Genomic DNA, 25,987 nt, shown 5'->3' on the forward strand with positions numbered 1-25,987 from the left:
TTACCTGTACGGACACAGACGTGCTACCATGGAAACAGCTGGCTTGAAGAATGTTTCTCCCACTCACTCTCTGCTGTCTGTGGAAATCTGCAGGTCATGGAGCTGATGGAGCTAACGGAGGACCCCAAATACAAAACCAACAAGCTGAGAGTCGAGAACCGCAAACAGCTGCTGCACACACTGTCACAGAGGTACACACACACACACACACACACACACACACACACACTCTCACAGAGGTACACACACACACACACACACACACACACACTCTCACAGAGGTACACACACACACAAACACACTCACAGAGGTACACACACACACACACACACACACACACACACACACACTCTCACAGAGGTACACACACACACACACACACACACTCTCACAGAGGTACACACACACACACACACACACACACACACACTCTCACAGAGGTACACACACACACACACACACACTCTCACAGAGGTACACACACACTCTCACAGAGGTACACACACACACACACACACACACACACACACACACACGTGAAGGTGCTGTGTGAATAGTTTCTCTGCCTGAATAAAATGAAGATGTGGATGAACCTCTTACACAGCGTGACTTCATGCAGACATCAAGTGTGTGTGTGTGTGTGTGTGTGTGTGTGTGGTGAGATCATCAGGCCTTATGCTGCAGCTGTACCTCATTAATGTGGGAGCGTTATCAGGTGGAGCTCTTTGATGAATAGCATTGCTCCATCATGTGACTCAGACACCACCAGCCTTGGATGGAGCTGCAGGTTCCTCCAGCTCGCTGTGGGATGCTGTCCAGGCTCTGATGGAGCCGGGCCTCTCCTCCCAGTGTACTGTCACTGTACTTTGTACAGATGAAGCCTGTTTGGTGTCTTCCTCCACCACTTTAGCCAACTCACCACCAGATGGTGATCAGCTGATGTCTGATGATGTGATGATGAAATCCAGCTGTAGTCCAGACCGCTGCTGTTAGGAAACATGAAGGCGCTCTTCAACTTGCACAGAACAAATAAGAGCCAATAAAATGAAAACATTAGAAACATCCTCCATATTTGTGGGCTGATCACTCCTTGTGGAACAGTAGATTGGGAGGTGTCTGTCAGAGGTCTCTTCCTGTTAAAAAAGAGTTCTTCTTCCACGTGGTTGCCAAATTGTGCCACTTATTATCAGTCTGAACATTGTAATATAACATGTGTGAGATTATTTGGGTTGAGTAGATGTGATGATGTTCATTATGGACAAGTTGTGGCGAGCGCTTACATCTGACAACAAAACACTGCTCAGGCCCTGATTGGTTCTGATTGGGCAGACCGTTGTCCCTGGTTACACCCTCCAGGTTTCACTGTCATCATCATTGGGAGCCCTGAGGTCCTTCATTAGAACAGTGATGTATGAATGTGAGCGTGAATGAATAGTGACATTGTAAAGCGCTTTGGGTGCCTTGAAAAGCACTATATAAATCCAATCCATTATTATTATTATTATGAAGAGACAGGACAGTTTGACCAATCAGAACATGTCTCAGGTAAACGTTATCCTCTTCATCTCTCCGTCAGGTTCCTGCAGGAGACCACGGCTGATTGGCTGAAGAAGTTCAAGGGCTCAGGTGTTCCAATTGGGCCAATCAACAGCATCCAGGAAGTGTTCTCCGAGCCGCAGGTCAGTGACTACACTCATCCTCCGTCTGTGGTTGAATTGAGAAGGGGTGGCCAATATGGCCTAAAATCCATATCACGGTATAATTTGAAGCATGTGCTGTAACAATATATATCACGATACTTAAATTTTCTCAAAAATCGACAGTGCGCCTTATGATCCGGTGTGAATTCTGGTTGTGCTTACTGACCTCGAACCAATTTCATGTGGTACACGGTGCGCAGAAATCTGTCAAAAAATGTTTTAATACGACTTTGGTAAGCTATGAAGCCGCACCGCTTGATGGATTGTTGGCGCATTACGGCTCCTGTAGTCAGGAGCCTCGCGGAGTAATCTGGGTCCTAAACTCCGTCTACTTCAGGTCCCAAAGTCAAACGAACACTGCAGCATCACTGAGAGTTAAAAACTGTCTAAATTCTTTCATCTTTAATAAAATGATCAGCGTTGCTGCTTTACCAGGTGTAACTATGAAGTTTAACATCCAGGCATCCATGAAAACAGGATTTATTACATTTAACAGAGTTAGAAGTTAGCAGGAAGTTAGCTCGCTAGCGTCCACCTAAACATGATATAGCATGTTCTGACTGAGAGATTCCTGAAACATTCAAACGTACAGCTCTGCTATCACTTCCAACAGAAATGAAGACAGGAAACTAAACAGCAGTGACGTTTGTAGGGTTACTGAAGTTGGGCTAGCTGCTATATAATGATGTGCTACGTGATCGCTAGCGACACAGCTATGTTAGCATAGCATAAACACAGTGAAGCTGGAGGACGAACGCTAACTTTTTTCCACTCGATAAAAGTTAACATGAAGGTTCCTGATAGAGACAAATGCAATCGCATGGCAGGATGCTGTAAACGGACCAAACTTCAGTCAGGAGAACAACTGAGATAATCCATCCACAATATGAGGTTCAGCATTAATGAATCAATGGTACGGAAGTGGAGGAAGCGCAGTTTTTGGCTTTCCCCATCTTCCAAAAGTGCTTCGTCTTTTTGCTATTACTGTCGCCCGGCATCATTTACAGATGATGTGGTTGATTGTGCGATGCTTTCGACCAAAACAGGCGCAGCTTGATGACACCATCAACATGTGCTATCGCAGTAGAGCGGTATAGTCAAAATCTCTACCGTTGGCCAAATTCACACTGTTTATACCGCCCACCCGTAGCATGGAGGCTGGAGTGGATCAGATGAGTCAGGTTCAGCTCACACAGAGACGATTATCACGCGTGAGCGACTACCAGCATGGACCCACGGGCCGCTGATATAATAAAGATGTGAGGTGTAGCACGTGATACAGTGTGTGCGTGAGTGTGTCTTGTGCAAACATGAATACCTTGAGCAGGTACAGCGACTGTTTCAGCTGATTGAATGATCAATATCTACACACATGTGGCTGTAATTAAGCTCCAGCTGTTCCTCCAGGGCAGTGCAGACTCAGTGTGAGTCTGTGAGGGTCACCTGAATGCTGTAGAGCACCTGTGTGTGTGTGTGTGTGTGTGTGTGTGTGAGTGTGTGTGTGTGAGTGTGTAGAAGTGACAGAAACAGGAATGGCATGAATCACTCTTTATGTCTTTTTTGTCTGTAAAATCAAAACAATCACCTTGATTAGTCAAACAGTTTCCACTGTCATCCAATCACATGTGAGAATTGGGCAGCTGCCCCGCCCTGTAGCCCCGCCCCCTGCCTGTGAGTCTTTGTTTTCTGGTTGTGAATCAGAGCAGGCGCTGACTTCGCACGTGAAGAATCGTGTCTGATTGCTCGATGGCGATTGGGTGAAACGCTCTACGTTAAACAAATGTGACTCCGCCTCCTCCTTCTAGCAGACAGAATTCTGCAAACTGAATGATAAAATGTTATATTGGGAGACAGTGTAGCATACGTCAGCAGGTTCAGGGCGGTTGTTTTCAGGTGAGCCTCCGTGCTGGATGATGCTCTGCACTGATCTTTGTGTTTAGGAACGAAGACACACCCTGATTGTAGGAACCTTGTTCATAAGTAAAGGGAAGGTGGAACAGTGTGCGATGGAGTCAGTGATGCATTGTAGCTGTTGTTGCCCTCAGCTGTGATGTAAGCAGCATGAATGAAGCGTGTGTGGCTCAGGGATGAGCCGAGGAGTGTTGACCAGCACAGGCTGGAGCGAGTATGGATGCACGTTTGAGTTCAAATAAAACAGAGTACAGATTTGTAGCACAGCTTCATCATAGAGAAGATGATGTCGCTGTCCCTGAGACGCTGATTAAATTCTAGTTATAACAAAACCCAAACTAATAATGTCAAACACATCGTTATAAAAACAGGCTGTGAGGCTTGAAAAGATCCTGAGACACTTTCACAGTCACGAGAAGAGGCTGTGAGGATTAAAAGCATGAAGAGAGGAAGAAAAGGTGGCGTGCCGTACCGCCAACACGTGTCGGCCGGAGCGTGCTTATCATGAAGATCGCGCACGAGACGAACACGTGACTTCAGCCGTCCTCTCGTCTGCTGTCGCTCAACTTTATCTGAATGTGTGTTTGTGTGTTTTCAGGACAACAGCTCCCATCACCACCTGGCACGGCCCGTCTTATAAAAGCTATGACTCAGAGAGTGTGTGTGTGTGTGTGTGTGTGTGTGTGTGTCCAAAGTTACTTGAAAACAAGTTGCAGGCTCAGAGAGGCAGATGGGCTGGTCTGAGACACACACACACACACATACACACATACATACTCGCAGACACACACCTGTGAGTACTGTCTGATGGTGCAGATGTTTCCACACATCTGGGACCAACAGCAGCTGTGAGGCTAAATGGTAAATGGGCTGATTCTTATATAGCGCTTGTCTACTCTCCCGGAGTACTCAAAGTGCTCTATACAACATGCAAGGCTGTGGTCATGTGACTCGTCGCTCGTTTTGCCCGTTCTCCTGCAGGTGACGCCGTCATGACACTAAATGTGTTTGTGCTGCGTCGCTGTTGGGGTCACTGAACGCCGCGATGAACCGAGCCTTCTCTGCTGCACCTCTGCTTCCTCTGCTGCGACGCAGCTCGGTCAGATCATCCTGGTCTCTGCTTCCATTGCTATGCTGATGATACACAACTTTATCACCTGTGCGTGTGGAGCAGAGCTCTGGGCTGTGGGTGGAGTTTACTCCCTGACGTGGACGTTTGCACCATCTCAGCGTCCCCAGAGGTTTGCAGCCTGACTGCTGGACTCGTCACTTTATTCCAGGCTTACATCACATCTGTCACCAGAGCAGCTTCCTTCCATCTCATCTTTGGCCCTTTAGCACCACCCGTCTGAATTACAGCAGTGGCTCATGTTCAGGAGCCCTGGAAGTCCAGAACTCAGCCCTCAGCTTCTAACATAAGGCTGGGAACATCTCAGCCCCACCATCATAACATCCTGTGAGGTCACGCCTCGCTTACAGGATGCTTCTCCTCACTCATAAGTCCATCTGGCCTCGTCCACACAGACGGTCTCGACCCTCCGACGCCGTGGTCCTCAGCCACAACTCTGCTTTCCGTCCCTCACATAAACCTTCATACCTGGTCCAGGTGTAGCTCATGAACCAATCAGCCCCTGCAGGACAGAGCAGAGACGCAACCTGTGAATATGAAGCTAATGAAGAGGCGCTTTAACCGTGTCCAGCAGGGGGCGCTGGAAAATGAGCCTGTTGCTGTCTGTTAACTGTGTCCTGAAAGGTTTACGGTCTCAGATGGGTCTGATTGGACAAAGTCATCATGTGTGTGTCTGCAGTTCTGGCTGGTGTACTGGGACCAGTTAGGACTGTCACTGGGATTCTGAATATCAGCTGATGAGTGAGGTGTTGGGGTTCCTGCACAGAAGGCCACGGTGGTCCTGCTGGTGACGTTAACATAAATCCTCGTATTGATCCTTAAATCGTTCCCGTGGTGATCAGGTGGAGCGGGCTTCTCTTTCCCGCTCGCTAACGACAAACTCATCCTCAGCAAACCTCGTCCTTCCCTGAAGCCGTCCCTCTGCACTGCCACTGGCTGCGGGTCGCTGCGGGCGCCGCCTCAGAGACGAGCGTGCCGACAGCAGCTCCTCGCTCGTTTATTTTGCTTTCCATAATTGCTCACATCTCTCTTGCAGTAAATGTTTCCCACATGATGGCTGCAATTACCAAAAAACCCTTTTTCAGACTGCTGCTGAAAGCGGCTCGGCTCAGCCGATTGAGTTTCCCGCGCCGCTGTTTACATGGCCGCTGCTGTGTTTTGCTCGGCGTGCCTTCATTAGCATCCATTTGCAGGCTGTAAACAGATGGAACCACATCAGATCCCCCGTCTGCTGGGCCGTAGATCATGGAGAAGTTAAGTGGGCAAAAGTGGATCGTGGGTTTGTTTTCATTCGGATGTTTCCTGGTTCTTACTCTGGATTTAAAGTTTCCACGAGCTACGAGGTTTACACAGACCGGCCTTTGAAGCAAACGTGGACGTCAGAGCCTGATGAATGTTCCTCCGCTGCTGAGCGTGAACATGTGAGAGGCCGGTCGGGAGGGTCGGTGGCTCGATCCCCGGCTCCTCCGGTCCGTCCATGAGTTCTTGTGTTTGTGACTGTGGAGATGATATATGAGTGTTACACAAGCAGCAGTTTATTTAACATTTGATTTTATCAGGACAGGTCGTTGGGACAAAAGTGAATTCATGAAATATTTAGACGTATGAATAAAAGGTAAAAAGTCCTGTTAAGTCCCGCCCCCAGCTCGCCCTGCCTGTCAGGTTTGATCCATCCCCCGTGGAGCCTTTGGGAGTGAGTGATTTATGGATTTAGACGTTCTTCAGCTACGAAACACGTTTTATACTCGTGAGCTTTGGACAGTGTGAGCTGCTCTGCTTCCCTGTGAAGCAGCTCGCTGAGCTGAACGCTTGGTGGTTTGTAACATGCAGCACACATGTTACACGTACAGGACACGAGGCTGCTTTAATGTGTTTGTGTGTGAAACATGCTAAAGAGGGAGAAAATACACCAAATGGAGATCAATACGCCACAGAAAATAGATCCGTTCTCAAAAAAAGCCTCTAAATTCCTCTTGATTAAAAATAACAGTGAGTGTAGATGTGTTATTTATATTTATTTAACAAAACAGATTTATTTGGCTCTGTACTTCATCTTAGTAATTACATATTTTTAACCATTTTATTGACTTTGTTTATTATTTATTATTATTATTAATATTAACTAATATTATTAGTTGATTATTTATTTAAATACCCTCAGTTTGTTTCTGTAACTCCATATTTATTCATCATTTGTTGACTTCTGTTATGTGATTATTCAGTCCTGTCCTCTTACATTCATTTTTGCTTTGTTGTCTCTGCTTCGTGAGGGAGGCTGGTTTAGTTTGTCTCGTCAGCCTTTCGGCTCCGTCGCAGGAAACAGGAACGTTTATTTAAAATAGAAATATAAAAACAAACATGTTGGAAGAGTTAAATGAAGAAATACTGCATGGGTGTAAAATAATACAAGATTAAATGCATAAATCTAAAAATAATAACTTGTTTTGATAAAATAGATGAAAAAATGCAGAAACGGACCCAGATTGTCACAGAAACACGAGTCGGTCCTACATTTTATATTTTGATAGTTTTGTGATGATGCAGATGTTGGTTGCTGCTGCGCTCTGACTGTGGCCCACCCGAGGACACGCTGTGTGAAACACATGTTAACAATAACGACTAGTTAAATGATTCTGGGCTGAAAGAACAGACAGCAGCGACGCTGTGAGGTTTGTGGTGCAGGTGAATCCCACAGCTCAAACCCACGACAGAAACCAGACTGGACCGAGTGGCTGGTTAAAGTGTGGATACTGAGCTCAGGGCAGATGCTTGTGTGGCTGCTGAGGGCTGATGCAGGGAGGCTGAACACAATTAAAGTTCAGTTAGTCTCCCATGTTGGTGTGTTTACCATATCTGACTGTAATCATAATCAGAGTGCCGGGATTTATCATCCGCTCTGCATGATAACGTCCTCGTTCTGGAACTGATTTCTCCTCCAGCTTCCAGCGAGCTGCGCGTTACTATTTTAAACCTGACTGTGAGGCTGTGAGGGAAACCAGCAGCCGTCCCATAATCCCATTAAAGAAGAAGACGAGTCCGCTGTAGAGCTGCTGCTTGGTCCACACAGCAGCTCCTCATCAGGATGGTCGGAAGTCACCATCCCAGACCTGGAAGTGATCGGGAAAGACGCTGCTCAGCGTTAGTGGACGGCCTCTCGCTCGCCCATCTGTCTCACCGCCTCTCTGTTCATCGAGCTTTGAAGGCGCACGATGATGATGGTTCCTCACTGTCCCTGTCCTGGGTCATGGTGCAGGTTCATGTTCTGACCTCTCACTTTCACTTACTTTGATGGAAAAATCAGGCTTTCTGGTCTTAGGAGGTCAAGGGTCAACGCTGCCTAATCCTTGAATATGAGGAACAGCTGAGTTTGTGTTCAGGCCAGTGCAGTGTGCTCAGTGATGTCACTAAAGATTTCTGACATCATAAAGTCCAGTTTTTTTTCTTTTTGGACTTCTTAGCTGCACCGCTCAGGCTGCTGGAGTCTAACTGCAGGAACCAAAGCTCCACGCTGTCATTTCTTTATTTTGATCTTATGAATGAATTTTGTCCACAAACAGGAAAAAGTTTGTTTTATTGAATAGTTTAAAGGTGCTGAAAGCTCAGGTGGGCTTCATCAGCAGATTTATGAGAAGCGCTTAAATGAGGTCGATGAAGCTGACTGGAACAAATCTGATGATGTGACATCAGCTGACAGTCCTTTCAGTTTATTCTCTCCTCTGTGACGCCGTCATCATTTCTCTGTTTCACTGTTTGAGTCCAGGCTGCGATGTCTCTCTCGTTCCCTTATAAACTCACATTTTGGCGTCTTGGAGTTCTCACAGTCATCTTTACCTCCTCACAGTTTCCTGTGTGTCTGCCCTCCTGTTGCCCCCTCCCCCCCCGGAGGCCGGCACTCACCGACCTTGTTTTTATGACTGCAGACCCTCCATCCATGTATCTGTCATGCTGTCTGGGCAGCGTCCAGGTCCTGCAGAAAACATCCAGCTAAATATGGCTTTAATATCCTGACTACTGGAGGTGCGCTTGATTTATCCCAGCTGAAACCTAAACAGCCTCTGAAGTGGATGCCTAACATGTAAGATCAGATAAATCAGCTGAAACCACCCACCTCTGGCAGCACCACGTTTTACTCCCCACTTAACTAAACAGAGCCTCAGAGACTTTAACCTCCAACCCCGTCCACCTACAGTCCTACAGCCTGGAACTGAACCCTAACATTAGTGACTTGCTCACGTTGCTTCTGTTTGTGAAACGGTCTGATACTGCAGGAGCTGTCAGTTGTGAAGCACAGCCTCTGTAGCTTTGGCTGCTGTCCTGTCGTATTTATTGGCTTAAACAGGAAATTAAACTTTACTTTGGGATGTTCGTAGTCTTGGTGGAACTCAGAGATTTGGACTCCCAGGCTAAGCAACCCTGCTCCCTTCACCTTGCCTTGCTTTGTTCAAGCTAACCCCCTGCGTGAGTACAAGCTTTGGTCAAAGGAACAGCTTCCATAAGCACGATGGACTGTAACTGAACCATTTAACTCCACTGTCTCTGGGTTTACACCGACTCTGGGGAAGAGAACTCCAACAATGCAGTGTTATCTGCTCTGGCTGATGTCACTGCTTTGCTCCTCCACAGTAGCACCGCCTCCTTCGGCGCCTTAACCTGTAATGGTTTGATCAGAAGAAACGCAGTGTTTCGTCTCCCGTTAGTTTCAAGAATCCAGTTGTTGGATGGTTTTTGCCACTAATGTTCAGCACTAACAGCCAAAGTACCAACGATAGCCTGAATTAGTTACAGTAACTTTTCTGAACATTGATTATTCGTACATTTCTCCACGACCCGTCCTGTCGTTGAACCTAACATCTCAGCAGCCAACAGTCACAACAAGCTTCTCCTGCATTGGCAGAGTCTCAGTTTATGGACCTTTTGTGGCAAATCAACCAGTTTTTAACTTTTGGGACACATTCTGCCTCTTTCATGAAAAAGGTTTGTGCAGGGAGACAAACAGTGATCTACAGCTGTTGGTGTGTTTTTGGTGAAGCTGAATCTTGGCAGATTAAACAGAGAGTGGTGCCTGTGCCACTGTTGCCACCTCGCTTGATGGAACATGATCCTGAACCCTGTCAGGTCGGACTGATAACCAGACTTTTTACACCGATTTTGTGGACATGTGAATCCTTTCTGGGACTCGTCCTCGTTCAGGTTCAGGGTCGTTGTTCACTGACGAGGACTCGGAGCATGAAGCAGGTATCCTGCTCTGGGAAACTGAACCTCTGATGGTTTTAATGTGTTTCTCTTGGGAAGCGAAGCTCGGAGCCTTAACCCTGGATCGAAGGGATGAGCTCTCCCCAGTGTTGTCAGTCCAAACTTAAACAGCGCAGTTTTAATTACTCGCTCTGGCACGGAGCTACAAGAGTTTATGTTTTAATTCATTCCTTTGCTCCATTTTGTGGTTGAAATACAGTGTTTCTGTCGTCTTTAAAGCTCTGCATGTCTTTGTTTGGACATGAGTTCCCCAAATAACTTTTATTGCTGTCTGGAAATTGTCAAATAATGCCATAAAAAATATGCTGCAGAAGAAGTCGCTCTTCCAGTGAACATTCCTGTGAAACAGGCTGAGCTGAAGGTTGGATGGAAGGATTAAAGGTGTGAGGACAGACGGAGAGCTTCCTCTGACGTCACTGGAACCAAACCTTCAGCATCTCCAGCTGCCAGGTGTTGGACATAAAGCTGAAATAAGAGATAATAATGTCAGAGTTTGTTGGTATTTATGAGTATATCTGTTTCTGGGATGGATCAAAGCGTGGAGAGACCTGCAGACCCTGATCTAGCTTACCTTAGAGAGCTACGCTCAGACACATTTATGGGAGAGGGCTGTGTGTACTGAGTGGATTAAATAAGGCTGGAAAATACCTGAAAGTAGAGTCACAACGATGCTCGACAACTTTCTATAGAGTCTGATACATGAAGTGAAAACAGCTGAAACCTGTTTCCACTACATCACGCTTTTATGGTCATGTGACATCAGCTCAGTGACCAGGCGATAACAAAGATGCAGGGAGAAAGTCTGAGAGAGCAGCGAGCAGGAAGTTCTGCTGCTGAATAACGTCGTGAGTTTGTTTTAGGTTGGAATTCATTTAAAGTCTCGCCGCTCTCGAGGCTTCCTCCAGGTCACGCAGACCTGCCCGTCTGTTCCCAGATAACCCGGATAAGCCGCAGGCTGACAGCTGAACGCAGCTCGGGGGAAATATATTTCTGCTCTGGATGATCGGTGGGCTGATGTGATGAATGTGGAAGTGTGGGGAGGATTTCACTTTCCACCAGCTCAAAAAACCCAGTTAATAGTTCCAATAACAGCCAATCACGTCGAGCTTTTGGTTGCTGTGAGTCCGTGATGTCAGACTCTGTCAGATATGCTGTTTTGGTGTGTTTGGAACTTTTAGGGATGTTTTCATGTTCGTGTCTGTACGTACAGGAAGTGGGCCGTCTTTTGTTTTCACTTACCTGATGAGACGAGCTCTGAGCGCGCTCCTGCTTTCGGTGTCAGGCGCCTGCTCAGGGTGTGACCCACTCCGAGGACAGCGGCAGGTGTGGAGCGTGACTGGATGGTACACCTGTCAGACTGTAGTGCAGCTGTCCTCAGGTGAGCTCGAGTAGACAGAAACCTCTCAGGAAGCAGAAAGCGAAGAGCTTGCAGAGGCTCGTGATCCTCATGATTGTGACTTTTTTAAGTCTGAGGTGTCGGGTCAGTGACCCCGGGCTTCACCAACGTGTGGCGTCCACGCGTTCACAGCGACGTGTCTTGTTGATCCTGTGACGTCGGCTCTTTGTATCTTTGTGGTTCACCTGCAGGAGTTGTTTCAGTAGTCGTGCTGCTCAGTGTGAGAGGAACCCAACGCCCAGACGTGTGGCCACGTGCTCGGCTAACAAGCCGATCTGTGTGCGTCTGATTGAATCCTGCTCGGGTGCAGTGATGTTGGAGCTCCGCAGGTCCCTGGTTGATCTGGGATCACATGATCAGCTGTCCTCAGACTGAGGATGATGGTTATTCTCACTCTAACTGGTCAGTGACCAGCTGGTCCATAGGCCTGTGTGACCTGTGAGGCAAAAGATAACGTGAAGCCCTTTGTTATGTTTTATTATTTCCTACTAAACACCGAGCTTAAACTCTCAGTTTTTGAAGTGCATCCTAATGTTGCTTTGTGGAAACTGATCCCAGATTAACAGATGAACACATGAGCTGCCTTCAGTCTTCAGCCTGGAGCTGAGCTGGGTGTGAGTTACTCTCTGCACGCTGTCAGGCTGTATACATTATTTCCCTTCCTGTAACTTTCCTCTGTGTTTTGTTTTTGAGTTTAACATCAGCCTGAGTTTGGAGATTTGACTAATTTAGGCTCTCGATATGAATACCAGATGGGTTGTTTCAGCTCGGTAAACAGACGTGATGCTCCTGTAGCTCGGTGACGTCAGCACAGCTTCATCTGTCCTCTCAGGGGCTTTTAGGTGGTTTGGAAGACGCTCGCCCGTCCTCCTCCTCTGCTCCGAAACGTATTTTTCTAGCAGATAAATCGCCTTCGTGTGTCTCACGATGAATCGCTGTTATCAGAGTCAGCGCTGAGTCAGCAGGGAGAGCTTCTCATAACTCTGCAGCGAGTCCTGAGGAAGCACACGTGTAGCTGAACGCTGCGGGCTTCAGTCATAACTTCCTGCTCCGGAGGATGTTATCTGTCTGCTCCTGGGTGGCACATCCATCACTTCGGATACAAATCGCAGATTATGGAGAAAAACCAAAATGACTGTGGCTTAACAAGGACAACACGACCCAGACGTGGGAGAACACTGACCTTCATTCGTGCATTTACAGTAAAGACGACTGAGACAAGTGTTCTTCATTAAAACTCCTGTTTGTGTAAATCGGATGCAGCTGGACTTGTTACACAACGATGACATTTGATTGATTTTAATGATGAAAAAATTCCTCCAGCTCCGAGCACAGAGAGCGTTTAGCCTCCAACATGTCAGAGGGAGGCGTTTCCCCGCGCTCGTCTTCGTGCACAGAGGGCTGAACGTGACGGCGGCGTGGCTCGGCGTCCTGCTTCTCCTACGGCGTTCGCTCATATTTCCAGACGTGTTTTCGGGCTGCTTTTGGGAAAAGACGACAATCTTTCATATTTGTTGACAAAACATGACAACTCATATTCTAAATGATGTGTGTTGGCGTACGCGTAGACACGAGAAATGCTGTTGCTTTGAAAACAGTTGGCGGCCACCGTCTCAGACTCGGTTATTAACGTGTCGAATGTTTCCATCTGTCTCCATAAATCAGAGTTTAGGACAAACTGTGGCAGGCAAACCTGATGTTTGTCTGCATTTACACAGATACAAATCAAACTTTATTAAACACCAAGTGCTCTCAGGTGGACACAAGGACTCTCAATGTATGCTGAAGGTCATCATCATCATCATCATCATATTGTAGTGATCGTAGCCCATGTATGATTGTGTGTTCTCTGAAGATTGGACCAATCCTGATGAAACGCTGCGTAAACCCTGCAGAGGGCGCTGTCAGTGCCAGCGTCCATACAAAGTACTGATACTTTAAATCCCACAGTCGTAGCAGACGACATCAGAGTGGAGATGAGACAAAGTTTTATACATTAGTACATTAGTGTGATGATTTTAAACGTTAGTGTCCGTGTCTGCGCTCGTGGGTTAGCTGACAGCTGTCAGCCCTCTGACAGTATTTTACCTCAGCTTCATCAGTGACCTGCTGAGAAGTTCACCCGAATCAGGAGGCTCACAACAAACCAGATGAGCAGGCGGTGACATTCCTGGGCTTTCTCAAGTATTTTTCTCAGGAAACTGGAACAGTTTTGGAAAAATTCCTGGGAAAATACTCTGATCTCAGTTCCTGGTGTTCTGCCTTCATTTAGACTTGAGAGCAGCTGCAGATGCAGAGCGGTAAAGTCGGTGTGTTCTGAAGCTCCTCGGTGTTTGTGAAGTGACTGACAGCTCTCTTTAATGCCGAGCGTCCCTCCTGGTTTGTCTCTGTTTTTATGAGAGCTCTCAAATCCCTGTAATTCCAGCAGTTTGTTCCCTTCAGTGATTACGGCCTCTCCGTGGCTGCTGAGAGAGCGAGGGCCTGAGCACGTCTCTGTCTTTGTCCACAAAGACTCTTGAAACTCAATTAGAGGAGGAGTCGTTCCAGGCCTGCCGTCTCCTGACAGTAATAGCTCTTATCATCTGTGGGACACGGTGACGGATTTATTCCTCCGTATGAGACCCTCCTGCTTCTCTGTGTATGTTTTGGAGTCTTTGATTGGATCCCGGTGATGTTTGAAGATGATCGGAGCGAGTTAGAAACTCTGTTCCTCAGATCTGGCGTTGCCAGGTTGGCGCTGCTCATCACTGACAGCATTTAAACATGGAGGAGGTTTAGCAGCCTGAGCTGTTTGCACTAATGAGGCTGAAGTAAACACAAACAGCTCTGAGGACATGACACGCGTGTGTTATTGGTCATGTTATACTGTTTCATATGAACTGTAGACAGGCACAGAGGGGAGGGAGAGGTGAAGGTAGGTAAAGGAACGCCATCCAAATGAGCTGAAGGACGGGGACCAACACATGGGCCTTATTTACAATAGGTTCATTATCTTAACCTTTGCTGCCAGATGTCAGATACCTGCCAACAGGTGCAGACGTGGGAGTGCTGCACACCAAGAGATGACAGTCTGCTTTTTTAAATGGCTGCTACGAGCTCATCAGCAGGAGGCGGTTCCAGTCTGTCAGATTGGATCTGATTGGCTGATTTTCCTTCTTCTGTCAGGCTCAGGTACCAGAGCTCGTTAGCTGGTCTTGTTAGGTTAAGGCTGTGTGCAGGCAGGAGTGGTGGTAAGGAGGACCCAAAGTGCAGACTCTCGGAGGCAAAAAGGTGAACTCAAAAACAGCTTTAATGCTAAACTCAAAGTAACAAACTTCCAAAGTGCAAAATAAACTCAGGCAAGCAGACAGAAACACACAGCATAGTAAACGGTAGATCGCGACAGAGAGCACAGGAAAACACAGGGCTTAAATACACAGAGGGAGCAATCAGGGAATGGGCAACAGGAGGGAAACACAGCTGGGGCAAATCAGGACTAACGAGACAAGGAGAGCAAAACCAGATACACTAACATGAGACATGGACTTTCAAAGTAAAACAGGAAACATAACACAGACTCACAGGCAGGCATTATAACAAAGGGAACAAAGACGTGGGACCAGGGCAGACACAGACAGTGACTGGACGTGGGGATACAGCAACTCAGAATCACAGACAGAAAACCAGAACAGTAAAACTCTAACAGAACCCACCCAGAGAACCTAAACTAAGAATAATCCAAAAACCCAAAAAGCAAAACTAGAATATAATGAAATAACAAACTCAAAGAACCAAAACACAAACCACTGGGTCGATGACCCAGGGATCCTAACAGGTCTAGCTTTTAAAAGAAGAACTGTGTTTGCCACATTAGGGGCCTGAAGAAAACCCGACAGCCAAGGTCACTGCTGAAAGCGTTCCCCAACCAGTAGCTGAGGGTTGCTTGAGGGTGATTGCCTGCAGTTTGCATGGACTGAATAACAAAACTTTTACTTTGAAGGGCAGCGTTCTGCATGTGCTGGTGGTGTCACAGGTTACTTCCTGTAATGTTAGCATCTTCCATGCAGACTACAGGAAGCAGCACACTCTTAATGATGACCTCACATTGTGACTGTCTGCAACCTCCAACCAGCCTTTTAGGAAGGCTGGTGTTTAACCCTCTGTGACCCCGACCTACCTGTGCAACAGTCTCTGGGTGTGGCCCAGTCTGAGATGCCATTGTCTACCTGACGAGGTGTGGATGAAGGCGTGTCTGAGGTTGGCTGTGGAGACGCCACTTCTTGCTTTCATTCTCTCTGGTGTCAGTCTCCTCTAACCCCACCCTACCTACAGCTAACCCTGAGTGGGTCACTGGTTACCTGTACCCTGTATCTCAAATGACCTGCGTCTACGTCACACTGACACAGCAGGTGAATAGAAAAGGCTTCTTCCAGAGTTCACATCAAAGGTATAAATATCTTTTTGACATGTGAGATAACCTGAACCCCGACGTGATTTTTTATTATCGTCATTTTTGTTTCCCTTTGTCAATGTAAGTGTCATTACGTGACATTTACATGCTGCCAAAGGCTTTGCACAGAAGAGAGAAGTAGAAGCTAGAAACATCTCAGGGTTGAGGACGTTTCACCGTCTTTAAAGGGAATAGTTGGATTGAGAAGCCGTTTATAAAGCATCTCAGTGACGTAATTAAAGTTTGACTTGTCTTGTTTTAGTCACTTCCTGCTCTGTGACATGTGACTGAAGTGTGTTTTTTAAAGGACAGGTTGGCCTCTTAGTCTCCGTGACGCAGGAGAGTAAATGAGTCCTGACTGATCTGAGGTCAGACGACCCTCCCGTGGTGTTCGTGTGTCGGCACATAGTGAGCGTTAAAAGCACTCTGACTTTCTGATGCTCCCAGCTCATCCTCTTGTTCTTCATTTACAGCGACGGCGTCACATTCTTATTGTCGGCCCCATTTCGCCGCTCGCTGCTGTACAGCCTGTTCCCTCTTCACAGTAATTGCCATCCATCGCTGAGCGGCCGAGCTGTTTATTTCTGAAGACACTTGTACCTCGAGTACCTCCTTGGAGAAAATCGCCTCTCAGTCACGACGTGTTCAAGCCTCCGGTTCAGCTCGCTGTCAGCCTCTCGACAGCAAAGGACCGTTAACTGAGCTCTGATGAAGTAAACAGCAGCTTTATTCAAACGACTCTCATTCAGGAAGTCAATCAGAGCTCAGACAGCTTTGTCGTAGCACTACAGTGTACAGCAGGTACACCTGGTCAGCTTCTGATCAGCCAATCACAGGATTACAGGACATAAAGAGTTTACCCTCAAAGGTAAACTGGTCACAGTTGTCTGCAGTGTAACTCAGTCTGAGGAGGACGATGTCGGGTTCTGCACTTCATTCTCTCTGAGTTCTGCACAGATTTATGTTTATTCATCAGGTAATTATTTCCTAATTTCATGACAGAGTTATGACTCAGACGGAGGGCTTGTCGGGCTCAGGAGGTTAAAGAGTCGCAGTCACGGCGCCCCTCGGCTCTCGCTGCCTGAATGTCCATGAACTCGAGTCCTGACGTCAGCTGAGACACGGCGCGGTCATGACGGACAAAAACGAGTCAATGAATTTTGTGATTTGTCACTTTTGGCTTCTTTAATCATCCATCGTGACAGCTGTTTGGGTTTGACTCCAGGTCAGAGGGGTGTTTCATCGCATCCTGGAAACACCTGGAAGACTTGGAATTACTTAAAGTTGCTTTCCAGGAAGGTTTATTTTCTCCGTCCCTGAGTTTGCACCTGTTTGCATTAGTCCTGACACAGATGGTACAGGTAAACCTGTCTGTGCTTCACAGCCAGACAGAGCTTTAAATCTGGCATCCATGGTGATGCTGAGGGGTGTGTACACCTGCAGCGGCGTGTTTAATGTCAACCAGCAAAGACTGAAGATCGAGCAGGAGGCAGAAGAACCAAGTAAAGCTGAGGTCAGAGGTCACAGGGCCGTGATTCCCTCCATCAGAGCACCGCTTACAATCCTCGAAGCTTTGAAGATGGACGTGAGACCTGCTGTGATAGCCTGGAGGCCAAGCTGAAGATGTTCAGATGTTCAGTGAGCAGGATGGTAATGAGTCCATCAAAGGGACCACCTGGTCAGGGAGGATGAAGATGGAGCTGCCAGCCAGGAGGAAAAGAGGAAGAGCTCAGAGAACATTCATGGATGTGGTGAAGCAGGACCTGCAGAGGGTTGGGGTGACAGAGGAGGATGCTGGGATAGTAGGAGGTAATCCACCGTGGCGCCCCCTACAGGCAGCAGGAAGAAGACAGACGATTCTCCATAATGAACATTTTTACCAGTTTTATAAGAGTTGATGAGAAAATGAGCCTGCTTGATATCTGACCTCAATAAACACTTTCCTGATGTTCATGGTCTGAGTCTCTGCTTTAAAGTCTTCTTGAAGAAAACATGATGTTCATCATCCCATAATTTCCAGAATGAGCATCCTGTTTTCTTCAGTTTGACCATAAACTCATCAGGAAAGTGTTTATTGAGCTCAGAGATCAGAGACCAGAGGCAGGAAGTTGATCGCAGCCGGCTTCCTCGGTGTCGACTCGCTCAGCAAAACCTAAAACCTCAGGCCGAGACAACGCCCTTCACGCTCTGAGCGACTCTGAGCGTGCTCACATAAAACGGGGTGGTTTACAGGTCATGTGATCCCGTGAGCACCACCTCCTCCGATCAGAGACATGATCAGAATGTATGAAGAACATGAAGAAGAATAGAATAGAACAGAGTTAAAAATAATGTGAGAAGAAGCTGCAGAGTCTGGAGACTAGGACTAGAGCGTAGATGCTTCCTCTTCTGTCTCTCACCGTCTTCCTCTGGAGGAGGGCGGTTCCATGTGATTTAATTATTCGGGGTGTGTTTGCATGCTGCGCTGTGACTCTCCTGTGTGATTGTTTGGTGACTCAGTCAGAGGTCATAGGTCACGCTGTGATCGGGGAGCTTACGCCCAGCAGCGGCTCGTTGCAGGTGCGTCTGCAGACGCAGCAACAGCTGGGGAGGGCTGACAGAGGTCTGCGCTGCTTCACGCAGCCATGTGTGCACACTGGGAGCAAACCAGTGCAACCAGTGTAATCACAGTGCGAGCACCACAGAGGAAAGAATCGACTTGGCTTCTGTCCATCCAGACAGACGTGTTTCTCCTTTCTGGTTGTGCTTTGCATCAAACCTGCTGAAGGCTTTAGTTACAGCTTCCTCAGAAAGACCGCTGCAGATATGCGAGTAATCAAACACACAGAGCAGATGTAGGGTCACCTCCAGCTGTGGGAGGGGATTTGTATCTGTCAGGGTAACGTTTCGTACGCTCACATGAAGAACTGAAAGAAGTTATTCAGTTAAAATGCTGAATCATGGTTTCACAGTGACTGTAAAATCATTTTCGTGGTTTGATTAAATAATTAACAATTGTTATGATATCTTCTTACTGACCAAAGGGAACAAAAGCTGCAGTTCCTCTGCCATCCAGCAGAGGCAGCAGTGAGTCAGTCCCACAGACAGTTTCCAGATTCACAGACTGTTTGGTCTCCAGAGATCATTTCATAACACCTGTTTATAACTCACCTGTTTAAACTGTATGAAGGCTTAAAGTTTGCAATATTGGGGGCGTGGCCTCTGTGACTGACAGGTGGATGGTGACTAGGGATGAGTATCGTTTAGGTTTTATCTGATACCGGTGCCAAACTGGTACTTTTGAAACGGTGCCGGTGCTTAAACGGTGCTCGAACCGGTGCTTAAAGAATGGAGAACACAAACTTTGTCCTAAAACCTCTCATGTTCAGCTGTTTTTTTTTGTAAAAAGATAACAATGTTAGCCTTTTCTGCAGCTATAGGACATATATGGTATCACTCTATCAAACAAGAAGACAGCCGCATGTAACTACGACGGTGTTTGCTAGTTCACCTTACATGCATTAATGTAATAACGTAGTTAGCCTACTTAACATTAATTACACACGAACAACATGAAGCTACTCACTCAGAGGAGAACAGCTGCTGCTGCCATCATCATCCTCATCATTTCTGCTACGCTGGCAGGGCTAGGGGCCAGGACTCTCCTCTTCGGGTTCTTGGGGGATGTTGCTAACTCCGGGTCCAATAACAGGCACCACACCCCCAGTAGATGTGCTCGCTGTGAGGTCTTGCAGCAAGCTATCAAACACGATGCATTTCTCGGCTTTTAAAAAAACGCTATGCGTCGCCAGGTGTTTCATCAGATTTGAGGTGTTACCTCCTTTGACAGTATCACAGTATCAGCTTAAAGCACTTGTTGCAGGCTGCTGAGTTTGCATCTTTTGCTGTGAAGTACAGCCAGACTTTTGACCGCTTCGCCTTGGGCATTTTTAATCTGTAGCTCTGCTCTAAAAGAAGTACGTACCTGGGCCCGCCTACTATCCTCGGAAAGGTAAAATGATTGGCTAGAATCCAAAGTGTGTCACAGCTCAGGAAAAAAAAGCACCGAAATGTGCGCTGCTTTTCGGTCTACCAGTACCCATCCTTAATGGTGACTCAGACGGCTGTAGCTGCTAGCTGTCTGCTAGCTTCACCTGAACTGGACCTCTGGACCTGTTTGTGCTGTTGGAGCCTTTTTAATGACATCATGTAACCAATAATATGGCTGCTGTGAGGTTACTGTGGCAACAGAGTGTCTGAGAAGGCGGGGCTTGATCTTTGGTGAAATTAGCACTGATCCAGAAATCAGTGGGTGACATCACAATGACTGTTATTAAAAGATAATTTTTAGCTTATGTTTATATGTGATATTTAGGACCTGTTACCTGTGATGTTCCCAGAGTCTCTGAGTCATCCTCAGCTAACGGACCGGTCCTGTTTACATCATGACGAGTCAGATGTGTAGAAATACGTCCTCTGCACCGCTCCAGCTGATTCCACAGCTTTCACATGATGTATTGAAACTGCAGTTTGGAAAGAAGGAGAAAGATTAACTCATTAAACAGGAAACTCTCCGCAGAATAATTCCATCTCTATATGAAAGCTTTTCATTCAGAGCTGAGAAGGTGCCTGGTCTTCATCGCAGCCATGACGGCTCTGAACAGCATGTATTAGACTCTGTAATTGCTAATTACACGAAGGCCACAGGGGTGACGAAGTCAGATGTCCCAGATGTCGCTGTGACCTCTGAGTGACCGTGTGGAGGAGGAATAGGTGAGGCTTTTTGTTGACTGTAATCAGAGTGGGCGGAGGACGTGATGGAGCTGAGGGAAAGTAATGTAAGGAAATAATCAGCGGCGAAGCCTCGGCGGCCTGCGCAGAGCAGCTCTGGGACATCTGGGAAAGTGTGAGAGGTGGATTTGATAAAGTCCAGGTACGCTGTGAAGAATGAGAGCCTCGCAGATTGAATGTGAAACATGGACAGGGTCTGGAGACAGACGATGTGACGGAGACGCACAGGGCGGAGGTCTGTCAGAGACGATGCAGCTTTAACTGAGTTACACGTACAAACTGAGGCCTTCGGCTGAGCAGTCGGACTCGTTCCTTTGTTGTGGACACAGTCGGTCCTGAAAGGACGTCTGACCTGTTCAATCTTCAGCTGGTGCAGAGCTTCATGCTCGCTCTGTAATGATCATGTCTGTCCAATCGTGTTTGTACTGGTGGAAATTTTGGCCTAAAAGTTATTACATCAGTGTAACCGTGTGTTTATCACATTACTGCCCCCCAAAATTTAAGGAACTTCAGATCTCATGCTGGATATCTACACTGATGTATGAAAGTGATCAACATACTGGCTGGATTCAAGGTGAAAGTTCACAATGATGCAGTTAGTCCATTCGATCAAAATTTCACTGCAGCAACTAAAAACGGTGCTCAGTAATTCAGTCGTCCTTCATCCTCCAGGATTGCCTGCAGACTCTCACCACATTACTGTTCACCAGGAGGAACCGAGGACCCGCTGCAGCAGCACCCTGATACCTGATGGGTGCCCAGCCTCTAGAGGTCTGTGCGTCCCTCCATGGATATGCCACAACAAAACAGGTCATGCTGAACGATGTTTCAGGCAGCATGAGGTTCTCCGAGGAGTCTCCACACCCTTTCACGTCTGTAAGATGTGGTCAGGGTGAATCTGCTCTCGTCTGTGGAAAGCACGAGGTGATAGTGGTGGACCCACCAGGTCTGGTATTCTATGGCAAATCCAGTCAGGCTCCATGGTGCAGTGAGCACAGGGCCCACTACAGGATGTCTGGCTCTCAGGCCACTCTCAGTCTGTTTCTGATTGTGTGTGGTCAGAGACATTCACACCAGTGGCTGCTGGTGTGAATGTCTCTGACCACACAGGAGGTACTGGTCCTGCTAATGGTTCAAGGCCTTCTACGGCCCTGTCCAGCTCTCCTAGAGTAACCGCCTGTCCTGGAATCTGCTCCATGCTCCTGAGACAGGCTGGCAGACTCAGCAAACCTTCTGACAATGGCACGTAGTGATGTGCCATCCTGGAGGAGTTGGACTACCTGTGCAACCTCTGTAGGGTCCAGGTATGGCATCATGCTACCAGCAGAGACACTGACCCCAGCCAAATGCCACAGGTCACTGCAGTCCTCTGATGGTGCTGCTGCACACCTGACCTGAGCTGATTATCAGCACAGTGGAAAATATTTGATGACCCCAGAAAAAAAGTAGGAACTACTCAAAGAGAGGAGATGAAGGAGTTTGTGCAGACAGAGCACCAGAGCTGAGACTTATTAATCAGGAAGGAGAAATATCATTTCACACAACCTGAACCTGTGACGCTCTGATCGTTTTCCTCTGATAACCAAAAACAAGCAGAACTCCGTCCTGTTCCTCCACCTAGCACACAGACATCAGCCCTCCACCTGTCTGATGAAGCAGAAACACTCAGTTTAAACCTTATAAAACCACAAAACACTCAAAGTTTCACTGAAAATTAAACACAAAAATGACAAAGATGACAAATATGTGCTGTGATGTTGATCAAGCAGAGCTGAGAGCACGGACTCACTGTCACCACTCATCCTGAGCTAACGAGCTAACGAGGCTCAGTGTGTCGCAGCCTGTGATTGGCTCGTTAAAGGTGCTGCTTACAAGCTGGAATGATGCTATTGACAGTATTGAGCAGAGCTAGACGGTGTGTTTGCTCCAGCACCACGTGACTGTTTTTTAAAGCAGCACCTGTGCAGGTGTTTGTAGAGGTTTGTGACAGTTTCTGATGATTTTGTGTTTTCTGAGTTTTTCAAAGTGTCACAAACCAGGACTGACACACACACACACAGACACACACTATAACACACATACGCACTGTAATACAGACACACACCTCTCAGTGTAACTGTAACTACGTCCACCTGCTGCAGACGGTGTGAGCCGTGTGATGTTATTGGTCGAGAGCAGGTGTTTCAGCCGCACAGCGATGTGTGTGTGTTTGTTATAGTGTGTGTGTGTGTGTGTGTGTGTGTGTGTGTGTGTGTGTGTGTTGTGTTATAGTGTGTGTGTGTGTGTGTTACTGTGTGCGTGTCTGTGTGTGTATGAGTGTATGAGTGTGTGTGTGTGTGTGTGTGTGTGTGTGTGTGTGTGCAGCAGATGTTTGTCTGCTGCGTTCCCAGAGTTGCTGTGAGGTCGTTCGAGGACACAGACGATGAGTCACACAGATATGAAGAGGCTCTCTCGCCCGCTCGCTCGCTCTCGTGATTCCCGTTTTATTTGTGATCGGAGACCGGGAGCGTCTTCCTGTTTTCTCCCCCTCACCTGCCTCTCTGCTTCTCTCTCTCTCTTCCCAGCGGTCCACTCAGACTCTGTTTTCTCTCTCGTTGTTTCTCCTTCGTGTTTTCTGCTTTGAGTTTTCATTTCTGCTTCCTTTAAACATCTCTTCATTTCTCTCCTTTCTGTTTCCTCGCCACATGAGAGCGAGGCGCTGCCACTCTCGCCTGCTCCCATTGGACGATTTTCTGATGAATGTCAACAGATAAAGTGTAAACACACAGAGACAAAGCAGCCAGGCGCTGGCTTCCTCTCCAACCTCTCACGGTCCAAATCCAAGCATTTGGAAGCCATTGTTCTGATGCATGATGGGAACTCGTTTAAGAAACCACATGAAGGCGAGCGATGCGGTGCTCGGTGTGACAAACCTGACGAGGGCCTGAGAGTCACTGAGCGGTCACTGTGATTGGAAATGATGATGGTCATGGTGCTGTCACTTCCTGTTCCTGTCCAAGCACAGATACAGCTCACAGATTATTACACAGCAAGTTTGACTTTTGAATTTCAGACTCGAGCCACATCCTGAGCCTGAGCATGAGCCTGTCTCAGGAAGTCCTTCTACTTCATTTTAACCCCATTGGACAGAAGCCCCCTGCAGTTCAGCCGAGGTACAGCAGGGGGCGCTCAAGAGAAAGGGCTCAATGAGTAAAAGCAAATGAATCAAATAAACAGATACAATAGTTATATAAGCTGCATCCAGACAAAAACATTTCATCTTTCCACAAACACAGCATCGATAATCTGACGTGCTGTTAGCTCGAGTTAGCATAGCATCATCATTTATGCTGATGATGTGTCGTCCTGCTGGGCGACCGCTGTCTGATGGTCCATGTTTTTATGCTAACGTGCTATCTGAGTGTAAGTACTCAGGATTCAGATGAAGACGAGCTGCTTTACTTCAGTGAATGAAGCAGATAAACAGCTAAAATAATTCTTTAAGCTGCTTCAAGACAAAAACACTGTATTTCATCATTTTAAATAAAACTGCTAGTGCAGCGCACTTCCTGTGACTCTGTTTCAGAGGCTGGGAGGATGAAAGGTGAGTGGAATCGTCACGGGTTTCATAGACCATGTCCTGGCAGTCCCCCTGGTGACCCCCGACCTCCCCCCAACCTCCCCTGTGGATCCTGAGTTAGGTCTTTAGATCGATGTGGACTGTTGCAGGACAGGAGCTGCACTGTTGCAGTGTGGTGCAGTTACACATGACTGCCAGTAGAGGGCGTCTGTGAGCCACGTCTGCAGTTATAGAAGGACAGGAAGAGAGGGAGTTTTAAGAAAAGAGGTAAAAGTGACGGCGTGGTCAGGTGACTCGGACCTGCAGAGAGACGATCTGTGGTCCTTTAAGAGTGAGTTGTAATAACCTGCGACGCCCACAGCGAGGGATAAAGGTGGAGGTTTTACATCAGGAGTAACTCCAGAGGAAATCAAACACCCACCCGGCCCGCTCGCTGCCTTGCTCCGCAGATCGTCTGTTTGCCGGAGCAGGAATGCAACGGAGCATAGTTTGGTTTGTGAGCCATAATCAAATCAAAATGTGTCTGCATACTTTCCCATGGGGACGGAGGAGGAGGAGGGGTGTCCAATTAAACGGTGACACTCGGAGAGAACGGCAGATAAACAGACGGATAATCATCAGCAGTGGACGGAGTTTCAAACAAAAGCAGGGAGGAAGCCAGAGAGGGAAGAATGTGGCCGCCGCTGGTATTTCATGTTATTTTTGGAGCATTTCAGGAGCTGAAACGTGTTTTATGTAACCGGAGAGCAGCGGCAGCTAACGAGCTAAAATACCAAAACGCACCGCGATCGGACAAAAGAGTTTAATTTGAAGTCGCAGCTGTCGCTCGTTTAGCAAACAGTAACATTTAAATCCAGCAGTCATTATCAGAGCCGCGATCCCCACGTGATCAGGGCCGAGTCACTAACATATTCACTCTGTTCATCTGAAGTATTCAGAGGTCAGGCGGATCATTACGGACGCTCACGTTTACGTAGAAACACCGAGAACAGCCAACAGTTATCAGAGAGAGGGCGCAGCATTAGCCATGCACACGGTAACAACAACAAACACCACGATCAGTAATGACAGTGATAAACTCAGGAGTGAACAGTGAAGGAGGAGCTCAGCCACAGTTGGAGCTCGGCTGGAGGCGAGAAGTCTGACATCACAGCAGAGAGACGAGCCTGTTGGCTGGTGCTCAGAAGAAAACGCTGATCATCCATCCATGTCCTCGAGAGCCTGTCCCAGCTGTCCAACCAGGGTTCACGTGTTTCCATCGTTTATCCTCTGACATGTTCAGAAGAGCCTGGAATACAGGAGGAGCTATGCTAAGGGCGTTTTCACACCTAGCTGGTTCACTCTGAGTTTGTAAACTTTTTCTTTTCACACAGAGAAAAATCCAAGCAAACCAAAGCAAACACTCCAAACCACCTGAGACTGTGCGCTGATTGGCCAGGTGTGTTTGGGGCGGGAGCAACAAAAGTAAATAGAGAAAGAAGGTTTTGGATGAGTGGAGCGTTTACTTCCTGTTCACAGCGAGCTGCTGGCTACGGACATTTTTTAGCTCAGACTAATGTAACGTACACCTGGCAGTGTAATGAAGTGGGTGTTTTGGTCCACATGCTAATGTGATTGCTGTGTTCACACCTCCACAAACAAAGAGCACAGACGAGGAAAACGAACACGGCAGGTGTGAAAACACCTTGAGAACAAACCACTGATGCGTTTCACAGCGATGATGTGTGAACGTCCTCCTGCTCCGTGAGTTTTGAAGCGCTGACTTTAATTGAGCGAGTGGAGTGCTAATGCTACACGGTGTAAGGTTTACGCCACAGCTGCCCTGATGGGCAGTGCTGT

General features: G+C 47.4%; 1 protein-coding gene across 4 annotated transcripts in view; it reads left to right on the forward strand.

The window, feature by feature from the left end:
- sugct (succinyl-CoA:glutarate-CoA transferase) overlaps window positions 1-25,987 on the forward strand; it is a 78,325-nt gene that overhangs the window by 22,697 nt on the left and 29,641 nt on the right. For all 4 annotated transcript variants that reach the window (XM_019353125.2, XM_019353124.2, XM_005461851.4 and 1 more), the window contains exons 11-12: window positions 94-191; window positions 1,578-1,680. In XM_019353125.2, coding sequence (XP_019208670.1) covers window positions 94-191; window positions 1,578-1,680 — 201 coding nt within the window. The remainder of the gene's footprint in view (window positions 1-93; window positions 192-1,577; window positions 1,681-25,987) is intronic.

This window comes from Oreochromis niloticus, linkage group LG9 (assembly GCF_001858045.2).
Source record: "Oreochromis niloticus isolate F11D_XX linkage group LG9, O_niloticus_UMD_NMBU, whole genome shotgun sequence".
In the NCBI taxonomy this organism is placed as follows: Eukaryota; Metazoa; Chordata; class Actinopteri; order Cichliformes; family Cichlidae; genus Oreochromis; species Oreochromis niloticus.